General features: G+C 34.6%; 5 protein-coding genes across 5 annotated transcripts; 3 read left to right on the top strand and 2 right to left on the bottom strand.

The window, feature by feature from the left end:
* Nucleotides 1-451: 451 nt before the first annotated feature.
* N7509_003857 (NCA2 family protein) lies at nt 452-2,626 on the bottom strand (the record flags this gene model as incomplete). Its single annotated transcript, XM_056628494.1, has 5 exons — nt 452-686; nt 753-878; nt 935-2,476; nt 2,536-2,560; nt 2,620-2,626. 5 exons carry the CDS (start codon nt 2,624-2,626, stop codon nt 452-454), a joined length of 1,935 nt encoding a protein of 644 aa, XP_056491228.1.
* Nucleotides 2,627-3,483: 857 nt separating this feature from the next.
* Nucleotides 3,484-4,517, top strand: N7509_003858 (sterol desaturase family protein; the record flags this gene model as incomplete). The annotated part of the gene is made up of 3 exons (XM_056628495.1): nt 3,484-3,723; nt 3,788-3,873; nt 3,959-4,517. Coding segments are annotated over 3 exons (885 nt in total), but the record flags the coding sequence as incomplete, so codon positions are not given.
* Nucleotides 4,518-6,944: 2,427 nt separating this feature from the next.
* On the bottom strand, nt 6,945-7,310 carry N7509_003859 (uncharacterized protein; the record flags this gene model as incomplete). Its single annotated transcript, XM_056628496.1, has 1 exon — nt 6,945-7,310. The coding sequence occupies one exon, from the start codon at nt 7,308-7,310 to the stop codon at nt 6,945-6,947; it is 366 nt and encodes a 121-aa protein (XP_056491230.1).
* An 887-nt stretch (nt 7,311-8,197) lies between these two features.
* On the top strand, nt 8,198-9,647 carry N7509_003860 (Alpha/Beta hydrolase protein; the record flags this gene model as incomplete). The annotated part of the gene is made up of 2 exons (XM_056628497.1): nt 8,198-8,499; nt 8,561-9,647. The coding sequence occupies 2 exons, from the start codon at nt 8,198-8,200 to the stop codon at nt 9,645-9,647; spliced, it is 1,389 nt and encodes a 462-aa protein (XP_056491231.1).
* Nucleotides 9,648-9,711: 64 nt separating this feature from the next.
* N7509_003861 (Alpha/Beta hydrolase protein) lies at nt 9,712-10,047 on the top strand (the record flags this gene model as incomplete). Its single annotated transcript, XM_056628498.1, has 1 exon — nt 9,712-10,047. The coding sequence occupies one exon, from the start codon at nt 9,712-9,714 to the stop codon at nt 10,045-10,047; it is 336 nt and encodes a 111-aa protein (XP_056491232.1).
* Between the last annotated feature and the right edge of the window lie 13,272 nt (nt 10,048-23,319).

Below are 23,319 nucleotides of genomic sequence, written 5' to 3' on the forward strand. Positions count from 1 at the left end.
ACAATCTATGTCAAGCGGTCTGGAGCTGACTTTAAACTGAGATCTGATCGGCAGTGGCGGGTCGTTTATCGTTGAGAGGGGTGGGAGGTGGAAGGGTTTCGGTGGCTTTGGGACGGTATCAGGAGTGTCGGACCAAGAGTGCAGATCGTCCAGTCTCACACAGTCAGGTGATCCAGTGATGTCTCTCGCCTTGCAAGAGTGTTTAATTCAAATCAAGCCTACAACCAGGGCAGGCAGAAGATTCAGTGAAGAGAAGGAAGCAGAGATGAGATGGAGGTGGTCGACACCAGGTGGAGAGTGATGACGGCGCGGCCGCGGATGACCTCATTACGTAAGCTTCCAAGGCCACCGCCGAGACGAAGGCGAAGTCGATGGCGACGGCGATGATGATGTTTACAGGATGGCAAACCAAAGAGAGGAAGGTATTTTATGGGTCATTAGAGGTAGTCTATCAACTACAGTATGTCCATCGCATCCTCTCCACCACTCGAAGTTGTTTTTCCACCCCACTTCGAACGTCCAGTAGGTCTTGAATATCCTCTCGAAATTCCCGATACTGCATAGCCCCAAGCATCGGTTTCACTTTCTGAAGCAGACCTTCGGCCTCACAAATGAGTCGTCCGGAGTCTTTGAAAGAAATCACTCCGTTGGATACAGAAGCAGCCAGGAGGATCCGCGTAGAATTCCTAGTTTTATTAGCCTGTTTTTCCCTGGCTTGCCGCGAAGGAGGGAAGAGAATATCATAAACATACCTTAGACTTCGTTTAAGTCCGACCTGTCGCTTTCCTTTTGCCAGACCTTTCCGGTTCCCAAAAACCCCAAGGAGCCAGCGTAGACTCGAGTATGAAACCAAAATCCCTGGTGTAAGTCCAACAAAGCTGAAGGGGGTGTTAATCAGCGGGGAAATGCAATGAGATTATGATGTGCCACTTACCCAAAAACAAGCTCTTGACTCTTCAAGAGGGCATTAATACCACTTATAGCAATTTCGACATCAACCTTAGTCTTCTGGATCTGAATCAAAAGGGCACGGACCAGATCTCCGCGAACGGTCCCCTTGAACGGCGATCGCAAGTCTCGCTCGTAAGCCCTCAGCACTGGAGTCAAATCGCCTTCTTTAACTGCATTTGTAATGAGCGTGGCGTCTTCTGGCGTCATAGCACTCTGCGAAGAATCAGGCCGATCACGAACAAAGTCAAGGACCATACGTTCCAGGCTATCTCGATCGGCGACCAAACTGTTCTTGCTCATGATGGCAATCTCGCTCTTCTCGTCATGTCGAATAGTGCCAATGAGTTTGTGGACTGGGGCCACGACCCAATTTTGGGCAAAGTCGATAACCGTACTGCCAAAGTCCATTATCCATTGGAGGATGTCGTCCTTGCGGTGGAGCATGAAGTTGAGAGAAACGCTGCCTGAGAAGAGCATGATGGATAGTGGGAGCCAGTATCGGATAATTGCGCGCGGGCGTCCGTTACGATCGATCTTTGTAGAGACAGATGCTGTGTGGTTGGGGAGCTGGGTGCGGAGGACGTGAATGAGACGCTGGATCAACTGGAGAGGGTTCTCAGTTGCGGACGAATCTTGATCTTGTGCTTGTAGGCGAATCGTACTATTTTCGATCATAGCGGAGACATTTTGTTCGAATTCGGGAGCAGTTGAATGCGAGATACCATGGTGCAATATCGCTTCCGTTAAAGCTATCGTCCGTGAGACGGATCCCTGCCATTGACCCTTGGGCAGGTCGGATCCAAATTCAGCTACTGTGGCTGAGTCTGTAGGGAAGGAATGCCAGTCTTCCATAATGAGTCCAAGACTGCTTGTGTGTACATCCTTGATTGCGAGCAATCGGTCTCTTTTTTGCCTCGCTTCTGCCCGGCACGATCGAATCGGGTCGGAAAAACTTGACAAGGCAGGATACGCCGACACACTCTGGCGAGCAATTTGGTAGAAGTGAGCCCATCTGGCTGCAACAGATCGCGACAGAGAAGAAGCCGAGAAGTCCCGGGCCCCTGGAGCGGTATAGATATCCCTCGTCCAATGCCATAGCCGCACTGGAGATGTTTGCGCCGCATAGAAACCACTCTGCCAAAGAGATCCCAAGACCTCATTCCAATAGTGGATCTCCTCGTGGATCTGAATTGTTTGCTCCAGGAGAGCCTGCATCACAAGCCCGGAGGTTTGCACGGCGGCCTTTCCGGCAATCAGCCAAAGGTGATCGGGCACATGTTCCTCGGTGCGGGCAGCTTCTGAAGCGATGGAGAGGGTGCTCGAGAAGGCTGGGTCGGATAGCAAGTCGGCTAGTCGAGTCGCCGGGAGCAGAGGCTGAGTCTTTGAGGTGACCGAGATCGAAGAGATGACATTTTGCAGACGACGAAGGTGGAAGCCGTGAAGGTCATCCGTATGTAGGAGTTTATCGGAAGGAGGAATCTGCTGTTGGAGGCGGTCAAGTTGTATGTTTACGTAGCAGGCATTCCTAGGATGTGTAAGCTAGGTCCAAATCTAGAGGACTTGGGTAATCTTTTCGGGCCATACTCCTGTATAATCGACATGGCGCCTTCTATCGAAGACACATCAAGGTAGGGACTGTTGGGGAGATGGAGCTCCGCATGTACAAACCGGACATGGCGTCATATACGGGTGCAAACAAAGCAAACTTGACGAACTGCAGGGACCTGAATGAAATGCGCAAACAGTGCAAACACTCAACGATCTTCAGGGCTGCAGTCGTTCACGTGATTGGAAAATCTTGGAAGCTTCGAAGTCCACGGGGCCCGCAGTATACATTACACCGTGTAGGATGTATACTACCATCAGGTTACTGCAGAGATTACGGAGTACTCTGTAGACTGATAAGCCACAGCCACATAGCCACACCATCATACTACTTACTGTGTACAAAAGAACGAAAAGGAAGAATAATAGAAAATCATCTAAACCAATCATAGTACTCTGTAATAATAAACTATATCGTACGGTGTACTCCTTTGTTCGATATGGTCCCAGAAAACCTAGGGATGAACATGCCACATGCAGGCAGGAGCCCCCCTCCGCAGTGGGCTGAGGGTTCATCAGCCAAACAAAAGACAGGCATATACGCATTATCCGGTGAGTGGGGCTCGGATGGTGATCGGGTCGTCAGTGGCCTTACCTTAGTCCTCCCCGTGAGTGGTTGAGTGGTGCGCTTTCCCAGCAGTCCTCAGGGGCTCCCGCGGTCTCGCCACTTCGGGAATGGCCTTGCTCCTCCCTCCGGGGAAAATTAATATTTGCTCCTCCTCGCCCTGCTTTTTTTCTTTCTTTCCTCTTCAACCTCCCTCTACCATCTTCACTCCTCAACCAACTTTCTTCCTTTTTCTTTGGACCTGTTGGGAAACACAATGTATGTTCTTTTCTTTATCCCTTTTTTCCCCCTGCTACAGGCTGGCGGGAATCTCTCTCCCCGAAAGATTTTTAATTAACCCTTTTTGTTTCCCCCCCTCCAGGAATTCCACCGTGTTGCCCTCGGCCACCTACTGGGGCCAGTATGAGGAAATCACCAAATTCAACACCGATTTGAACATCGCCGAAAGATTGTGGGCTGCTTGGTATGCCTGGATGCAGAATGATGTTCTCGCCACCGGCATCATGTCTTTCATGATGCACGAGCTGGTTTACTTCGGTCGCTCCCTTCCCTGGATCTTCATTGATACCCTGGGCTTTTTCAAGAGTTATAAGATTCAGAACGTAAGTTGGGACACGATTCTACGCGTCAATGGTGCTTTGCTAACCCTGGTTACCCCCTCTTTAGAACAAGATCCCCTCATTGAAAGAACAGTGGGATTGCGCCAAATTCGTGCTCCTCAGTCACTTCACTGTTGAGCTCCCTCAGATTTGGTACGTCTCTTCCCCTATGACCAGCATTTGGGATTTATCAAATCCTGCATTCGTCCCCACCAGTGAGTGCTAACAATTTTTCCAGGCTCTTCCACCCAATGGCCCAATTCTGCGGTCTCTCGACATCCATCCCCTTCCCTTCCCTCTGGACTATGGCCTACCAAATCGCCATTTTTTTCGTGATGGAGGATACCTGGCACTACTTCTCCCACCGCGCTCTTCACTGGGGTCCGCTCTACAAGGCTATTCACAAAATCCACCACCAGTACTCCGCTCCCTTTGGCCTAGCTGCTGAATACGCGTCTCCGATCGAAGTCATGATTCTGGGTTTCGGTACTGTCGGCTGCCCGATCCTCTGGTGCGCTTTCACTGGTGACCTGCACATTCTCACCATGTACATTTGGATCGTGCTGCGTCTGTTCCAGGCCATCGATGCTCACAGTGGTTACGAATTCCCCTGGAGTCTTCACCACTTCCTCCCCTTCTGGGCCGGTGCCGACCACCACGATCTTCACCACGAAAAGTTCATCGGAAACTACTCCAGCAGCTTCCGCTGGTGGGACTACCTTCTCAACACCGAGTACACCCCAGATGCTCTCAAGCGCCGCAGAGAAGGGAAGGCCGGAGCCAAGAAGGCTCAATGATCTGATCTGATAATGACTTAATGGCAGCCAGTTTGCCTATTCTCATTCTCTTTGCACTCGGTCTTGGCCTGGTTCGAGCCGTTTTTTACCCCATAATAGCCTATCCTGCTCTTCTAATATTGTTAACGGAGATAGAGAAGTTTTCTAGATTTCATGTCTTCTCAGTCCCGTCTCTTTCAAGAATCTAAATCACATTCTTAATAAATATTCAATCAAGATTTTTTTTTCAAAATGATCTAAAGAGCTAAATGATCTAAAGAGCTTTAGTGTAGAGTAGTGTTGATTTTAGACTGGAAGACTATTCTCGGCTCATCTACAACGCTCTATGCAGCGTCTTGAATTACCAGTGTTGCCTAGAACGCTCTGCTACCCTTCGGCAGAGCCATCCACCTATACAAATTGCTTGATCCTAACAATTCAGGGTACTGAGTATGTCACTGGGTAGTTCAACTGCTTATGTCTCTATTACTGGCCATCTACACCACTAGCATACTAGCGCCAACCAAAGTACTTCCTGGTCCTTCCTATAAGTATTCTAAAGCTATTTACACAATTCACTAATTAATCTAGGTCTAATTCTTATACAGTACGCTGACATGGAGCACTGGGTCAATTGCAGCTATGGAGCGCTGTAAATTCTCTAAGGACTGCGAATGTGGTAGGCTTCAACGGCCCACATCTATCAACATCTATGCTGGCTTGCTGTCTGTCAAGTTGAATATAAAATAGAGATCAACATATGTAAAGTATAGAAATAATCCAGAGAGCCCCAAAAAAAGAAAATGGAGATTTACTAGTGTTTTCAAGTTTGAGAATACTTTCTGGAAGCCTAGGTAAATCACAGAGCATCATGCCTACGACCTTGAACGTTCTCCGAGTAATTTAATAGATTATTGCGATGGATTCTAGACATTATTTATATTCCAAGATTCTACCCAGGAGAGTGTTTCGATTAAATAAGGAAAGCGTTGGTTGAATGATCAATAAGAATGCTAAACACTATTTGGCCATGAAGGATGCTATGTATGGTCGTTAAGAGCTTCAACTGTCTTAGTCCAGCTTGCTCTTTAACTTACAAGAAGTACAACTCTAGACACGTAAAATTTCCGGACGGTAGATAGTTTGAAAGTAGAAGGTATACAATGAGTTAGGATGATTTTATCCTAGCTCTGATCCTCCGAAGTCTGTCTAGACGCTAACACGCATATAGTAGTCCAACCAGAGATCTACATATATGATTTGACTTTCTAGATTGATTTGACTTTTTGAATTCCACTTGGGGACTTTCGTGCTTGATAGATCTCACTATTATTCATTTTTACTTGACCACAGGTTCTACATGGTCCGACTCTGAGACGTTGAAGTGTTTATGAATGTTAGGAGTATTCTTCTCGTGAAGATGCATTGCCATTAATTTTGAGTATCAGCTGAGTATTACGAATTCTGCAGGGACGCGATAAATGACCTCGAATTCTGCCGACCTTGGGATATAGGTTCCCCTCCACTTTTGCACTTTCCTTGCACATGGCCCGGCTTTCTTCAAAGGTACGAAAGAATGGTTACAGATCCTTGGAAATACTCTGAGCATACTGGCAGGCTGCAGCGAGGATAGGATTTTGGCATCTTCATATTCAAAAATATCCTGTAATCTGTTCTTCAAGGTGGCCTTGAATCTTTTAGCGGGGTTTATGTTAAAGTTTTGCCTTACTAAGATAAGAAGCACTGGCGCCAGATGATCAACCTCAACTCCATAGGAAGCTAGGGGAATAAATGGAAAGTTTGCTCATGGTCGTTGTTTATCGGGTGGGAAAAGGTTAAATATAAACAAGGAGGGACAAGATGGTGTTGGCTGCCAGATGCTAGACAACCAGATTCAGGGTTTAAAAGCTAACATGAGCAGCCCCACCCACCTACAAAACTAATGTTATATATTTTTTCATGACCAAAATAGGCCACTAGTTGTCATGTATTAGAAAATATAAAAAGTCGGCTTAATTTATAGTTATAGGCTAAAAGCTATCCAACAGAAGCTTACTACTAGCTAAATAGTATACTATTTACTAACACTAAGTAATTAGTAATATACTGAGATCTGAGTAAGGAGGTTGTTAATTTTTAGTACTAGGCCATTCAGTAATACCATAGAGGTTATAGTTAGAGGAGAGCCTGACTATCTATATAATAGCAATAAATAAAGCCTCCGTGATCTTATCTATAATAGAATAGGCTTTGGGCCTTGGTTTCGCAACTCTGCTTAATTATCTGCTGGTTCTGACTATATCCTGGCATCATCACCTGATTCTAATCATGAATTGTCGTTTTTCTAGTGTAGCTGTAGTACGCGCTGACACACCATAGGGCAGCAGGTTCGACGAAATGTCGCTGACGCATGGGCAAGAGCCGCAACGGGGAAACCTGGCGATCTGGCTACCGGAAGCTCGGACGATTGTTCTCACCGTCGTAGTGCGGGCGGTACAATGGATCAAAGGCATTGTTGATTGTGCCGCAAGCACATGCACCGTGTATCACATCCTGGAGCGTGACAAGGGGCCCATCCGAATATCCAACGCTAATCCTGAACAGGTAATCGTCACGCTGCGCTATCTCGATCAGGAAATCGTCACGCTCTTGGCAAAAGGCTCGAAATCGCCAAACTTCGACGGGGAGGTGCGGCAGCGACATCCATTTAGGCGTTCTGAGACGTACAGTCTGACATTGCGGATGGGCCAGAGAGTCACCTAGAACACCTGTGATCTTCTCGATTGCATTTCTGATCTTAAAACCTAAGTGCATTTTGTCTTGTGGAAAACAGGGATCACTGCCTCACGGGAGACTGGAGCTGAAAATCAAAACTAGTTACAGGAGGCGTGTACTAGTGAAGATTGCAATATGATTGGGTGAGGGTTCCCCAGCCTAACTGTGACGGTTCCGCACTCGCACCCCTGGCCTCGAACGCTTTGATACTCGAATCCCACGCCATGCCGGTTCGCACTCCCACCTGGAAGTGCTGACACCCAGTTAGCACTTCTACGTGTAAGTAGCACGCCCACAGGTACCTAGTTGTAGGCCTCGCCAAAACCCGCAATTTCGACCCGTTCGGGGTTTTCCCAAGGACCAATAAACCCGTTTTATAACCCGCAAATCGTGTCTGTGTACATAAATTGTCATAAATAGGAAATTTTTGGCTTATCTATACCCCTTTGTGCAAAAAAACGGGTTATATATTTGACCCAATGCGGGCTTCGGGTCGAGGGTACCAGGCCGTCGGTGAGGCCTACCTAGTTGCAGAGGGCAGTTAGTAGCTTTAATTAGCTCCGGCTAATGAGCCAAAGGATCTAGTTTTGAGCAAAATGCATAGTTGCGGCATAGCAACCTTCTTACCCGAAACGGCAATCGAGGAGTTGTTCCAATCATCACGTCGATCACAGCGGCGCAGCCTTAAGGCCGAGGGGACCGTGGGGCCGTGGGGCCGTGCATGCCGCTTTGCGTTCTCAGCAATGGGTGAGCTAGCATTTTACTCTACTACTTAACGGCCATGACGTCCCGTATAGATTTCTTTTTCATCTTGTCAGGCTTATACAGGGCATGAGACTTGGGTGCCGAATCATTGTTTACCTCTTCATTATTTTCCTGGTTCCTTCACTAGTATCTCTCGTTGGAGAGAGATAAGTCTTCACAAAATGCCGTCTCGTTCACACTTTGGAAAGCTGGGAGCTCTGCTTTCCGTCATTGGCAGCGCCTGGGCAAAGACCGTCACTACCACAAATGGAACCATTGAGGGCGGCAAGTGCGACGGTTACGATGTAAACTCTTTCCTGGCAATTCCATATGCTCAGCCTCCTGTGGGAGACCTTCGCTTTGCCGCACCAGAACCATATAACACGACATACGATGGGGTACTGAAGGCCACGTCTAAGGCCCTCAACTGCCCTCAATTTACCACCGGCGGCGAACTTGTGGAAGGGGCCTTCTCTGAAGACTGGTATGCTGATTTGATTCCCGAAACATTCTGCCCCGTATATACTGACCCAAAGCTCTGATAGCCTGTACTTGGACATCTGGGTCCCAGCGGGTGCAACCAAGACCTCAAAGCTACCAGTCAAAGTTTGGTTGTTCGGTGGCAGTAATAAGGGCGGGAGCATCTCAATGGCTCTCTACGATGGTTGCCCCTCGGCCAGAGATAGCATCGTTGTGTCCCTCAACTATCGCCTCGGCCCCCTTGGTTTCCTGGCGTACGAGGATGCTGGCCTTAGAGGCAACTATGGTATTCAAGACCAGCTGCTAGCACTGAGCTGGGTTCAGAAGGAGATCGGCGCCTTTGGCGGCGATCCGGACAAGGTTCTGTTATTCGGGCAGTCGGCCGGCGCCTACGACACCTACGTCCTCAGCTCTCTGCCCCAGGCACCCTCTCTTTTCCGCGCCGCGGCCATGGAGTCTAGCGGAGGACATGACTCGCCAAACCTAGCTTGGACAAAGCCATTTTATTCGGAATATATTAGCGGAGTTGGCTGCGACCTGGATGATCCCGACTCCATCACCAAGTGCCTGCGCAGCACATCCATAACGGCTATGAACAAGACGTGGCAGGCCGAAAACAACGCCGGCCCAGACGTCCCTACTGTAGGCACATTATATCATGGCAATGGCATCGGTAGCGCTTGGCTTGCCGTGGTTGACGGCAAGGTCGTCCCCGAGAACCCGGGCAAGATTGGTTCTCGCGTTCCAGCCATCTTTGGCAACACGGCCAACGACGGCAGCATCGACGTTCTTACGCAATATGGCACCGGCATTGCGAATATTACCGAGGCTGATTACAATGAGTTTCTGTCCTACAGCTTTGGATCGCTTGCATCCACCGTCAAGAAAACATACCCTTGGAGTGCTTTTAAGGACTCGCCTTATCCCGGTTACACGGCCATGACAACTATCAGCACTGACTACTCCGAGATATGCCCCAATTATCGTGCCCTGAAGCTTGCTGCCAAGAACGGTATCGATGCCTGGGCCTACAACTTCAACCACACCGACACCTGCGCGTGGGGATTCGATGTGCCGCAGTCAGATGAGATTCTCGCGATTCTCGGTCCGACGCACACGAGCGAGATCCCCTTTTGTCTTCGGACAGACTAAGGGACTACCAAGACCTGATGGAAACTGCAGCTTCACTAAGGCTGAGGTCGCCCTCAGCGACTTCATGGTCGAGGCATGGACAAGCATGGCGGCTAATGGACAGCCAGCTAACAGCAGCCAGTGGCCAGCTTGGACGCCCAGTAAAAGCGAGGGCATTACAATCAACGATGTGGTAGATGTCGGACCGCTGGACTATAAGAAGTGCGAGTTTTGGGACCAAATCCTCGAGGCCGTGCTTGCACTGGATGCCAATGGCACCACCACAAATGTATCTACAAGTGCGAGCTCTACGGCGACATCTCCAACTTCTTCACCAACGTCGGGCAGTAACAGCTTCTGGGCTCCTGGGGGAACTATTGCCTCCTTGTCTCTCCTTCTTGTGACCATCTTGGTTAATTGAGAATCTGTACCTATCCCATGGGGGTCGCTGGTATTCGGTGAATACTAGTCATTTTGTATGGTGAGGGTTGTTGGGCTTCTGGCAAATACCAGCCATTTTTGAGCCCAAATCCCAGCCAGCTTTTTAGTGACAACTAGACCTCGGCAGACCCATGGGCTCTTGGCGGGAGTCCATGGGCTGTTAAACAGTGCAAACATAGAGAAACGCGTGACTGCATAAAAAAGTGCAAGAATTGGTATAAATCCCCTGTTATTATAAGTAATCAGATTACAACATCAGGAATATACTAGACTAGGCCTCAAAAAATACTTCGTTGGGGCGAGGAAGGCCTCAAAAAAGACGTTTGAGGAGTACTAATCTGCAACTGTTCTAGCATCTTATTTTCAGAACTTTATATATATATATAAGGATTAGCTTTGAATATTAGTTATTATTTTTGGTATATAACTTTTAAATATACTTTTTATTATATTTTTGGTAAGTATATTAGCAATATTATCTTTTGAGGGTATTAGTACTAGTTTTATTTAGTTATTTTATATAGTATTTCTAGTAAAATAATATATTATATTAATATACTTTAATCTCTTATAGAATTTAGGATTTTTAGCTAATTTTTTAGCTCCTTTATTATCTATTAATATTATTAGTATAGTATTAGTATAACCTAAATTAAGGTAATTATTTATATATATAAGTATATTATTTAGATATATTGCTTCTTTTATAGCTTCTTTTAGTACTATATATTTAGCTTTATAGCTTAATAAAGCTACTATTTTTTAAAGCTAACTATTCTAGGATATAGGATTAGTTAGGTCTAGATTACTACCTAGGCTAAATATATAGCCAGTAGTAGATCTTCTATTATTTATATTATTTATCTAGTTACTATTATAATAACCTTTTATATATAGGTTATTATCAGAGTAATTATATATTAGACCTTTATTATTATTTTTCAGTATATAGTACTATATATAGTATATAGCCTTAAAATAATCTTTACTAGGATTTAATATAAATCTAGTATAATATAATACAGAAAAGACTATATTAGGTCTTATTTTTAGGGCTAAATATAGTAGAGAGCCTATTTCTTTTTAATATTATTTTATATTAGTATTACTAGCAGTAGTAGTATTTTTTATTAATTTTATTCCTAGTTCTCTAGGTATATCTTTTAGTTTATATATATTATTACCTAAAAATATAGTAATTTAACCTATTTTATCTAATTTAATAGATTTATTTATATTATTTTTTAAAGCTTTTATATAGGATAGATCTTTATATAATACTAATATATTATTAATATAATATATTAGTATATAATTATCCTTTTTGTTTATATATATCCCTTTGTTATATAGAAATACCTTAAAATCTAGTAATTCTAGTACTAATTTTAGGTATTAATACTATAGTCTAGAGGATTATTTTAACCTGTATAATACTTTATTAAGCTTTATATATTTATTATTATATTTAGGATTATTATATAATCCTATTAGTAATATAGTATATATATCGGTGTCTAGATTAGTATAGCAGAAGATATTTTTAATGTTATATTACTATATATATAGGCCTTTATTAACAGCTATTAATAATAGTATATACTATAATTCTGTTCAGTATATTGTTAAAAAGGTTTCTAGGAAATCTATTCCTAATCTTTAATTAAAACCTTATATAACCTATCTAGCTTTATATCTAATAGTATTATTAGCTGTTTGGCTTATAGTAGGTTTTATCTTAAAAACCTATCAGCTATTTATAGGGGTTATATTATTAGGTATATTAATAATATTCTAAATCTTTTGGCTGGTTTAAGCATTATTTTTAGCTATATAAGCTTTATACTAGTATAGGCTATCAGGGTCTTCTAGGGCCTATTTTAGAGTATAAGGTTCCTTTATAGTAGTTATAGTTAAAGTAAAGTTTAATATACTGTGATCCCTAAAGTACTATTACAGTATATTATATCTACTGTAGATAGCTTTTCTTATATATATAATCTTCTATATACTAGATACTACTTAATATATATAACTTTACTCTAGAATCTTATATAGTAGTATATCTAAAACTAAATAGGCCTTTTATAGCTATTTATAAGAAGACTTATCTCTGAGAAAGAGTACTCTTCTGATTAAAATTATCCTAAAAATAATAATAAGATTAAACAGAGTATACAGATAACTATTATTATACTGTTAGAATTCTCCTTATAAAGCTATAAAACCTCTAAATTAAAACTATTTAAGTTTATTTAGATAGGAGATATAGAAAACCCCTAGTTCTTAGGAAAATTATATAATTCTGGTACTAGAAGAGAGCTATATTATATTAGGCTATATAATTTTAAGAAGCTAAGAGAGGATCTATATAATTAATAACAGATAGGTAGAGATTAGTTATTATTACTAACCCTAATTATCTAAGTTATCCTAAGAAAAGTATCCTTCTAATAGAGAATACTCTAGATATAGTCTAAAGTACAGAAGTAAAAGAAAATAAAAAGAAAAAGTATAAATAATAAACAGATTAGACTAAAACTATCTAAAATTATATACTACTTTCTCTCTAAGAAACTACCTTAATATCTAAAAATATAAACTAATATCCCTATCCTCTGTCTGCTCTTTTCTAGTATAGAGTAAATCTTATCAACCCTGCTAATATAAATAAATAATAACTATTAGAGTCTTCTTAATAAACTAGATATATAAGGGTATCTCTAGATATTAAGAGAATATAAACAGATATATTAAAAAGAGATTAAATAAGCTTAAGTAAAAGCTACTATTACTGCTGCTAGAGAAGCTATATAATCTATTTTAGTTACTATCCCTTCTATTATACTAGCTAGTATTCTAACTTCTATTTAATTAGAAATAGATAATTAAGTTTAAGTATACTGAGAAGTAAAGAAAGCTTTACTAAAATAAGTTAAGGAAATCTAGGATTATTATAGAATAGTTTAGTATAATACTACTAAGAAGTTTCTTTTTAATTATAAATACTTTTTTATAGAAATAGTCTGTTCTACTAGTATTAAACTTAATAATAATAATAAGGTTATATATATATATAGAGCTCTAGTAAAAAAAGTAAATAAATAATAGAAGATATACTGCTGTTAATATATATTATTATTCTAAGATAAAATTAGAATATAGTCCTAGTTTAAAGTATAGATTCTATAAGTATTTAGTAAATACCTTAGAAAGACACAGAAATAGAAACACTTTATAATTATATATTAGAGAGATTATTAGTTATTTAATAAATATACTATAAATAAGAGTACTGCTATAGTAAGCTATAAAGATATATAGATTTATAAGGATATTCTAATCTAGTTTATTATTATTAGTATAAAGCTATATCTCTTGTAAGAATAGAAAATAGACTATAAGTAACTAAAAGCTCTTAGGGATATTATTAACCAGTTTATTATATATAAATAAGATAATATATATAGTACCTATATTAAAGGTACTATATAGAACTAAGGAGATCTAATAGATCTAAGTAAAATACTAACTATCTCTAGCTATTTATAAAACTACTATCTAAAAAAGACTCTAAGAAATATCTGTTTTAGCTACAGATAATTAGAATACTTTAAAAGAGACTATCTATAAGCTAAACTAGCAAAAAACTAGATTAGACTAGTAATATTAAAGTATTTATTAGTTAAATAAAGAAGGCTTTAATAGTTTAACTATCTAATAATTCTCTAGATCTATTAGTGTTTATATTAAAGTAATTAGATACTAATATAAAAGGATTAGTTATCTCTATATAGTTACTTATAATAGGAGATTCTTTACTCTTCTATAGGGTAGTACTAGGTAAGTATAGTATAGGTATATATATTAAGGCTTACTTAATTATAGGGTATTATATATTTATCTTATATAAGACCCTATAGAATAGTCTAAATCTAGACTTAGCTAAGAGAAATAGTTAAGAGCTATATATAAAGATATCTAATAGTAGCTAATTAGTTATAGATATATCTATCTAGATTCTACTTACTCTAGATTTCTAGTATAGTATAGTTACTATATAGATACTAGATCTACTAGACTATAAGTTTATTTTAGGAAGAGACTTTCTATACTTAGTAAACCCTTTAATTAACTAGGTAAGCTTACAGATAAAGATATATAACTATTAAGAAACCTATATAATTAAATTAGTTAGATCTAGAATTATCCTATTATATAATAATACCTACTTTAATCTTCTGTTAGTAAAGTAAGCTAATAGAGCTATATATAAGAGAGATACTAAGGCTATATTATTTATTTTATAGCTATAAGATAAACTAACTAAAGCTAAATAGACTAAGTATATTTAGATCTATTATAATCTAAAGGTTATAGAGGTCTTACAGATTACTCTAAAGTCTTTTAAGATATACTTCTAGATAAGCTTCTGCTAGAATATATAATATCTTATACTATTTATACTAATAATACTAAGCTAATTAATATTAATAGTTATCTACTATTAGATAAGAAGCTCTAAGAGCAGATATATTAGATTAAGGACCTACTAAAGAAAGGATTAATCTAACTCTCTATAAGTATATATAGAGTTTCTTAGTTATCTTATAGAGAAACTAAACAGTATCTAGTAAATATATATTAACTATTAAGCTTTAAATAATCTAATAGCTAAAAATAGTTATCTATTACTATAAATCTAGGATCTCTTAGACTATATTAGAACAGTAAAGTTCCTAACCTAGATTAATCTTATAGCTAGATATTAGCAGATTTAAATAGATTAGAACTTAGTTAAAAAGATAGCTTTTAATATAATATAGGGAAAATATAAGTAGCTTACTATACTCTTTAGCTGTCACGGGATTCTGAGTATACAATACCTCCGACACTCAACGCCGATCCGAAGCCAAATCCCCTCTGAGTTACCTGCATATCGAGGCCCACCCGAACCCTAATATATTTAAGATCCTATAAGTATTCAGAATTCTTAATCTCTTTAAGAATCAGTCTGTATATTAACTGTCTAATCTGATCTCTACTATCCGATATCCTTACCTAGTTATAGGTCTCTAGCCTAATAACTTAGTAACTATTATAATTCTAATTCTTCTTTATTAACTACCTAAGGATTAAAGATAGTACCCTCTATATATCAAAACCCTGTATCCTCTTATAATAGTACTTATTCTAAACCTGCTATACCTCCTCTGGCTATTTAACAGCCTAAAGTTAAATTAATTCTAGATTAACCTAGAACCCCTATTAAACCTAAACCGGACCAGATATCTATCTACAAGACTATCAAACGTATTATTGATATATCGTTACCCTCTCCTCTATACAGAATATAGATTTAAGGAATTATAAGCAAACCTATAACTAGAAGTATTACAGAACTTAATTAAGAGGGCCTAAAGAAAAAGAAGCGTAAAATTAAGCGCCTTAAAGAGTTTCTAGTAGTTTATATATATCTTAAGAAACTTACTACTTAAGTCTCTAAAATTTATACAGAAGACTTCTTAAATAGCCTACCTATAAATTATAGGTAAATTAAAGCTAAGAAATATAAGAAAGTAGAGGGTTTTAAGGTCAATAAGTTTAAAAGATTATTCAGTATTTAGAAGTAAGGGAATTAGCTCTCCTAACTTAGTTACGTCTTCTAAGGTAATTCTAGGGTTTATAAGGATAAGAAGATAAAGATCCTTATAGGAGTTAAGTACCTTAATTCTAATTATAAAAATAATTAAACTATAGAAGAGAGATACCTTAAGGATAATAACGATAAATACCTTAGTAACTAGAAGTACTTTAAAGAATAGACTCTTACTCTAATATACAACAAAAATACCTTTACTAGAGAAGTTAGCGATAAGATAGAGCACTATTACTAATAAATTAATAAAGAACTAAAGACTTTTTACTACTATCTTATAGATCTAGAGTATTATCTACCCTAGGTATCCTAAGACAAATAAGCTTACTATTATATATTAAAGCTATAACAGTAGTTAACCCTATATATCTAATAATATATAAAGAATATACCTACTACTTATACAGAATAGATAGAAGAAGTACAGAGTATATAGGAATTTAATAAAGCAAAGATACAAAAGTATAATCTATTTAATAATAATTCAAATTTAAGCTTAAAATACCTATAACTTAATAACTTATTTCTAAACTAATCTAATAGTAAAGAACAAGATTAAAAGGGTCCTAAGTATTCATACCTAAGAAGCTTTTATAGTTCTAGATTAAACCTAAATCAAAATAACTTTAATTCAAACCCAAATCAAAACAACTTTAATTCAAACCTAAATCAAAACAACTTTAATTTAAATCTAAACCCCTCTTGTTTCGGAAACAGACCTTACCCGTTTCAGAAACAGACCTTACCCGTTTCCCCCTTAAAACAAAGACAATTCTAATTATACTTCTGTTACTAGAACCAGTCTATCTAGTTCCTTTAATAAAATATCCTCTAGCTCTTATTTTAACTATAGTAAGCTAGGTTACTAGGTAAGCAAATATTATTTACTACTAAAAGCTCTAAAAACTAGGATCTAAGAAACCTGCTTAAGGCCCTAGTACTATTATAATAATACTTAGTTAAGAAGCTTAGAAAAAGCACTAGAGTTAAACTAACTCCTATAAGTTCTGACTCCTAGCCTTAAGTAGGAACAGTTGTCTGTCTCTATATTCTAATTTACGTCTGAAATAATATTAAAATATATACAGATATTAATACCTGTGCAGAGGTAGATCTTATTAGCTATAAATTTGTCTAGAAATATTAATTTAATTAAGTAAAGTATAATACTCTTCTTTTAGAAGTAGTAGGCTAATAAGATACCTCTACCTATAGCGTATAGACTATTCTAATTATTATATATAACTCTTAAGAAACTAAATAAGAGTTCTTACGTCCTTATATTATAGTTAACAGAGATCCCTATCTATTTAGATCCTCTGTACTGTTATTAAATATAACTATTTAGGAAATATAAATTATATTAGTCCTATAGCAAAAATAGTAGTAGTTTAAATATAAGAAAGAGATAATAGAGTAGTTAGAACCTTACTAGTTTATAAAAGTATATAGAAACTAAGCTTATATATTTACAGTTATTAAAATACCTAAAGAAGTCTAGCTTTCTCTAGAAGAAGAAGAAGAATTAACTATAAATTAGGATTAGATTCTCCCTAAGTTATTAGCGTTTCAGGATATATTTAAGGCGTAAAACTCTAAGATTATACTGCTACAGAAAGAAACTAATTATTTAATTAATCTTAAAGAAGATACGTTACCCCCGTACAGCCTAATCTACCCCCTCTTATAAGCAGAACTTATAGAGTTATAGAAGTATCTTAATAAAAATCTAGAGAATAGTTAAATCTAACCCTCTAAGAGCCCTATAGGTATATCTATCCTATTTATACCTAAGAAGGATAGAGGACTATATCTCTATATTAATTATTAAGGGTTAAATAAAGTTTCTATTAAAAACCAGTACCCTCTGTCTCTTATCTTAGAGATTCTTAACTATCTTTCTAGGGCCAGATTCCTTAGTAAAATAGACATACAGAATATATACTATTAGATTTATATTTAAGAAGGAGAAGAATAAAAGACAGCTTTCTGTATAAGATATAGCTATTTTAAATATATAGTTATGCTCTTTAGCCTTACTAACGTACCTATAATATTTTAAAGTTATATCTATACTGTACTCTATAGCCTTCTTAATACTATTTATATTATATATCTTAATAATATTCTTATCTTCTTAAAGATATATAAAGATTATATAAAATACCTAAGTCTTATACTTAAAAGGCTACAGAAGGTATAACTATTTATTAAAGTATTAAAATATAGCTTCTATAAGCTATAAGTTAAATTCCTTAGCTTTATTATTAGTTAAAATAGTATCTTAATAGACCCAGAATAAGTTCGAGCTATTTAAGAATAGGAATAGCCAACGTTCTATAGGGATATTTAGATCTTTCTTAGATTCTATAACTTCTATTAAAGATTTATTAAAAAATACTTATTAATTATATTACTACTTATAGAACTCCTTAAAGAAAGTAAGGATAGAAGAAAACCAGAAAATATCAAACTAAACAATAGAGAATTAAAGATATTTTAAGACCTTCTCTATATCTTCTTAACTATACCCCTTCTTTATTACTTTAATCTAAAAAGGCCTATTTAACTTAAAACTAACGTATTAGGTTTTAGAATAGCCAGAATCCTCTTATAACTAAATAACCAGAGAATATAGTACCCTATCGTATTCTAGTCTAAGAAGTTCTTATCTACAGAATAAAATTATATAACGCCAGATTAAGAGCTATTTATAATTATTTATTCCTTTAAATACTAGCATTAATATCTTAAAGAAAGCTAGTACTAAGTTAAAGTTCTAACTAATTATTATAATCTAAGGCTCTTTATAAACTAACTAAAGATTAATAGAAAATAGATATATTAGTATCTCTTTCTTATCCCTTTTAAGTTTATAATATATTACTGCTTAGGCAAGATAAATCCTATAGATAGATTATCTTATACTCTAGGAGAAGAGAAAGCCCTATCTATAGAAGAGATATTAGGGCTAATTTATAAGAGAATTATAGCTAAATTATTTATAAAAGTATAGTAGTTTACTGTTAGTATAAGACTATCTAGAGAGAAAAGTAGAGAGAAGTAGGGATTAATAAGTATAACTATATTAGTCTGTAGAAGTCTATTACTATTTCTCTCTCTAACTATAAGTAGTTTATTTAGTAACCTAGAGTTAGAACTAAACTAGGTTTAGAATAATACTACTGTCCCTATAGATTAGAAAAACCTCAGAAAGACTATAGATAAGTCTAGTAAAGCTAATTATTTAGTTCTAAAGAATAATTAAGAAATTTTCCTAAGTTAGGGCTATAATATAATATATTATAAGATTTTAAGTTACTCTTAATTTATACTCTCTTAAATAGTATTTATTATAGCTATAAATAAAGATCTATTTATAGATAAATTCCTAAGAGAACTAAAAAGATTAATTAAGAAACTCTAAGAAAATAATAAAATAGTTTAAGAAAGAACTAATATAATTATTATAGGTAATTTAAAAGGAAAATACTAAAGTATTAACTCTAAGAAGCTATTATATTATAAGGATTATCTCTATATTTCTGTTAAAGAAAAATTAAGAAGAAAACTAATTAAACTTTACTATAATAAATAGCTTATAGAATAATTTAGAAAAACTTATATAGAAGAGCTATTAAAAAGAAAATTCTATTAGAAAAAGCTACTAAAAGATATTTAAGAATATATTAAAATATATCTAATATACTAAAGAGTTAAAGCTCTAAGGTATTAATCTTATAGTAAACTCTAATCTTTTCTAATTCTCTATTAGCTATTTATAGAGCTAAGTATAGACTTTATAATAGGACTTCTAATTATAATCTTTAAAGAAAGAAAATATAATATAATTCTAGTAATTATCTACTAACTTATAAAATTCTCTTAATTCTTCTCTGTATTAATAATAATATCTATAGGAAACCTTACTAAACTCTTCTTTAATTAAATTAAACTTAAATACAGAAATCTAAAGAGAATTATATCTAATTAAGGCCCTATCTTTATAAGTAGATTCTAGTTATAACTCTATTACTATTTAAAGATTAAACTATAATTCTCTATAGTATTCTATCCTTAAACTAATAGTTAGACAGAAAAACTTAACTAAGTCCTAGAGGATTATCTTAGGTATTTTATTAACAGAGAGTAATTAAATTAGGCTTAACTTCTTAAGATAGTATAGTTTGTATATAATAATACTATAAATATATTAACTAATAAGATTCTTTTCTATATACTACTAGAATATAATCCTAACTTCTAAGTCTAAGCTCTAGAGAAAGTACTTAAGAAAAAAGCCCTAAGTACTAAAGAATAGATAGTTTATCTTTAAAATATTTATAAAAAGACTTTAAGAAAGCTCTAAATTATATAGGAAATATAATAGAAGTTATACAATAAAAATTATAAACTAAAAGACTTTAAGATTAGAACTCTTATATTTCTTTTAATAAAGAATATCTATTTTAAAGCTAAAGAGAAGAAGTTATCTTTCTAATAAATTAGACCCTTCTATATCCTTATAAAGATTAGTATATAGATATATTATATTATATTACTAGAGAAGTACTTAAGATTATATAATATTTTCTCTGTCTCTCTCCTTAAGCTATAGAATAGCTAAAATAAAGATAATTTATAGATACTAATATCTAAACTTAAAGATAAAGAGAAATAAAAGGTTAAAGAGATTTAAGATAAAAGAATCTTTAATAGAATCTTATACTATTATATTAAATAGACTAGCTAGCTATTAGAATATAACTAATAGAAATCTATAGATTACTTAAAGAATATATAAGGTATAATAAATTTATTTAGAAGAAAGAAAATAAAGAAAACTATATTATAAAGATAATAAAACCCCTAGGATACTACTAAGAAATACTACTAATTCGATAATAATTACCTTATATATTATACTAGTTATAAAAAGAAAGATAATAAAGGAAAGGCCTATAGGCCTAAGATTAATACTAAATAAGGCTATTTAAATCTTAGAAAAGGGAAGATAAACCTAGAAGTTTACTAAGGTAAACTATATATATCTGCTAGAGCTTAAATATTAGCAGTAGTTTAGACTATAGCTAGAGTTAAAGTAGCTTCTCTATCTAGAGTAATATCTTATAGATAATTAGCTATAACCCTCTAGAAGAAAGATTAAATACTGCTCTACTAGAGGCTAAAATCTATATTACTAATCTATAAGTATAGAAGATTATTAGGATAATAAGGAGATAGAGTAGAAGGTAAACTAGCTTTAGTATTTAACTCCTTCTGTTACCTATCTATAAACTTAATATAACTTAATAAGGTCTAGTCTATATTTTTAGTATTAAAATAGAGCTTATACTTAGAGAGATAAACAGAGATTATCTTATAGTAGGAGACTAGAAGATAATATAATTCTAATATAGCTATAGCTATACTTATAATACTCTAGGTAGAAATAGTAGTCCTAGAAATAGAAGTAGTAGTACTGCTAGCTTTAACCTTATATATCTAGTTAAAGATAAGTTAGAGCTAGTATAAATTACTATAGATTCTATAGGGTATCTAAGCAGAGTTAGTATTAAATTAAATTTAAATTAAATTAGAAGAGATACTATACCTAGAAGCAGAACTTACTGTTACCCTTATATAGAGTATAGGAAACAGAATTAGTATAATTCTAGTTATACTAAATTTTAGAAATCTTATCTACAGAAGGATAAAGAGCTATCTCTGCTATATACTTTATATAAGTAGTAAAGAAAGAATATATAAAGTAAGTATAAAGAGGACGTAAGTTATTACTAGGTCTATTATCTTCTGGTATTTTATTATTACTATTATCTCTATCTTCTCTATTATCTCTCTTACCTCTATCTCCTCTAGCAGAAATAGAAGTAGGAGCAGTATAATCCTTATCTTTTATATAATCTCTATCTTAATAAGCAGTATCCTTAGTATCTCTAGAAGGATCTATAACTATAATCAGAGTACTAGTAGTACTAGTAGCAGTAGTAGTAGCTAATATAATAAAAGAATAACAAATTAAGGATAAGAAGGAATAGATTAAAATTAAAGAAAATAAATATAAGAGAAAAGTAAGGATTAAGAGAGTTATAGGAGAAAGCTTTTATTATAGAGATAATAAAGAGAGTATATTACTTTATTTATATCTATATATAAATATACTAAATTAGGATATACCTAAGAGTCTTTAATTAAGATAATACTATTAAGTTTAGTCTATTTAATCTAATTCTTACCTTTATTAATACCTAGGTTAGTTATTACTTAGAGAGGAGGATAAATTATTATAGGATTCTGAGTATATAATACCTCTAATACTTAATACTGATCTAAAGCTAAATCTTCTTTAGGTTACCCCTATATTAAGGCCTATCTGAACCCTAATATATTTAAGATCCTATAAATATTTAGGATTCTTAATCTCTTTAAGAATTAGTCTGTATATTAACTATCTAATCTAATCTCTACTATCCGATATCCTTACCTAGTCACAGGTCTCTAGCCTAATAACTTAGTAACCATTACAAAAATAGTATATATATATATATAATAATAAAAAACTAATAATAAAAGAATATAAAGATACCCTATATATTACTGATACTAATATACTATATTCTAATAAGATATTTAATATAAAATATTAAAATAAGCTACTATATCTAGAAGATAAAGATATAGAGATAAATAACTAATATAGAAGAGTAGACTATATTAGTTCTAAAGCTCTTAAATATATACTAAGTAATATTATAAATATAAAAATATTAGATAAATACTTATATAAAATAGTTAAAAACTATAATATATACCTAAGATCTAAGGTAAAAAGATATATAAATAAAAAGTCTAATAATACTATACTCTATAGAAAAGAAGAAAGACTATATAGTAATATAGGTAGTTCTATAATACTAAAAATATATAATAACTATATATATTATATAATATTTCTAGATAAGTAAACCTGCTATCTATTTACTATATTATTAAAAAATAAAAACTAAGCTATAATAGCTTTAAAAAGAATAAAAGCCTTAATAAAAAATTAAATTAGTATAAATATAAAATAACTATTTACTAATAATAGTAAAGAATATATTAATAAACTAATTAAAAATATAATAAATAAATATAGTATTATATATAATACTAGTCCTACTTATATAAAAGAGCCTAATAGCCTAATAGAGTATATAAATCTTACTTTATTAAATAAGGTAAGAATAATACTAACTAATAATAATTATCCTAAATACCTATAGAGTAAAGCCTTATTAGTAGCTATCTATTTATATAATAAGATACTATATAGTACTCTAGGGTTTAAAATACCATATAAGTTATATAATAAAATAAAATTCTCTATTAATATATATAATTAATTAAAAATATAGGATTCTACTGCTTATTATACTATTAATAAGTAAATAACTAAGCTAGAACCTAGGTAGGAAAAAGCTATATTAGTAGGCTATACTAATTATAGCTACTATAAGCTTTATATACCTAATAAAAGGACTATAATAATATTAAGAGATATTATAATCCTAGAAAACAAATACTATAATT

Source organism: Penicillium cosmopolitanum (genome assembly GCF_028827165.1).
Source record: "Penicillium cosmopolitanum strain IBT 29677 chromosome Unknown utg000005l:1.0-4006212.0:1.0-4009387.0, whole genome shotgun sequence".
NCBI classification, from domain to species: domain Eukaryota; kingdom Fungi; phylum Ascomycota; class Eurotiomycetes; order Eurotiales; family Aspergillaceae; genus Penicillium; species Penicillium cosmopolitanum.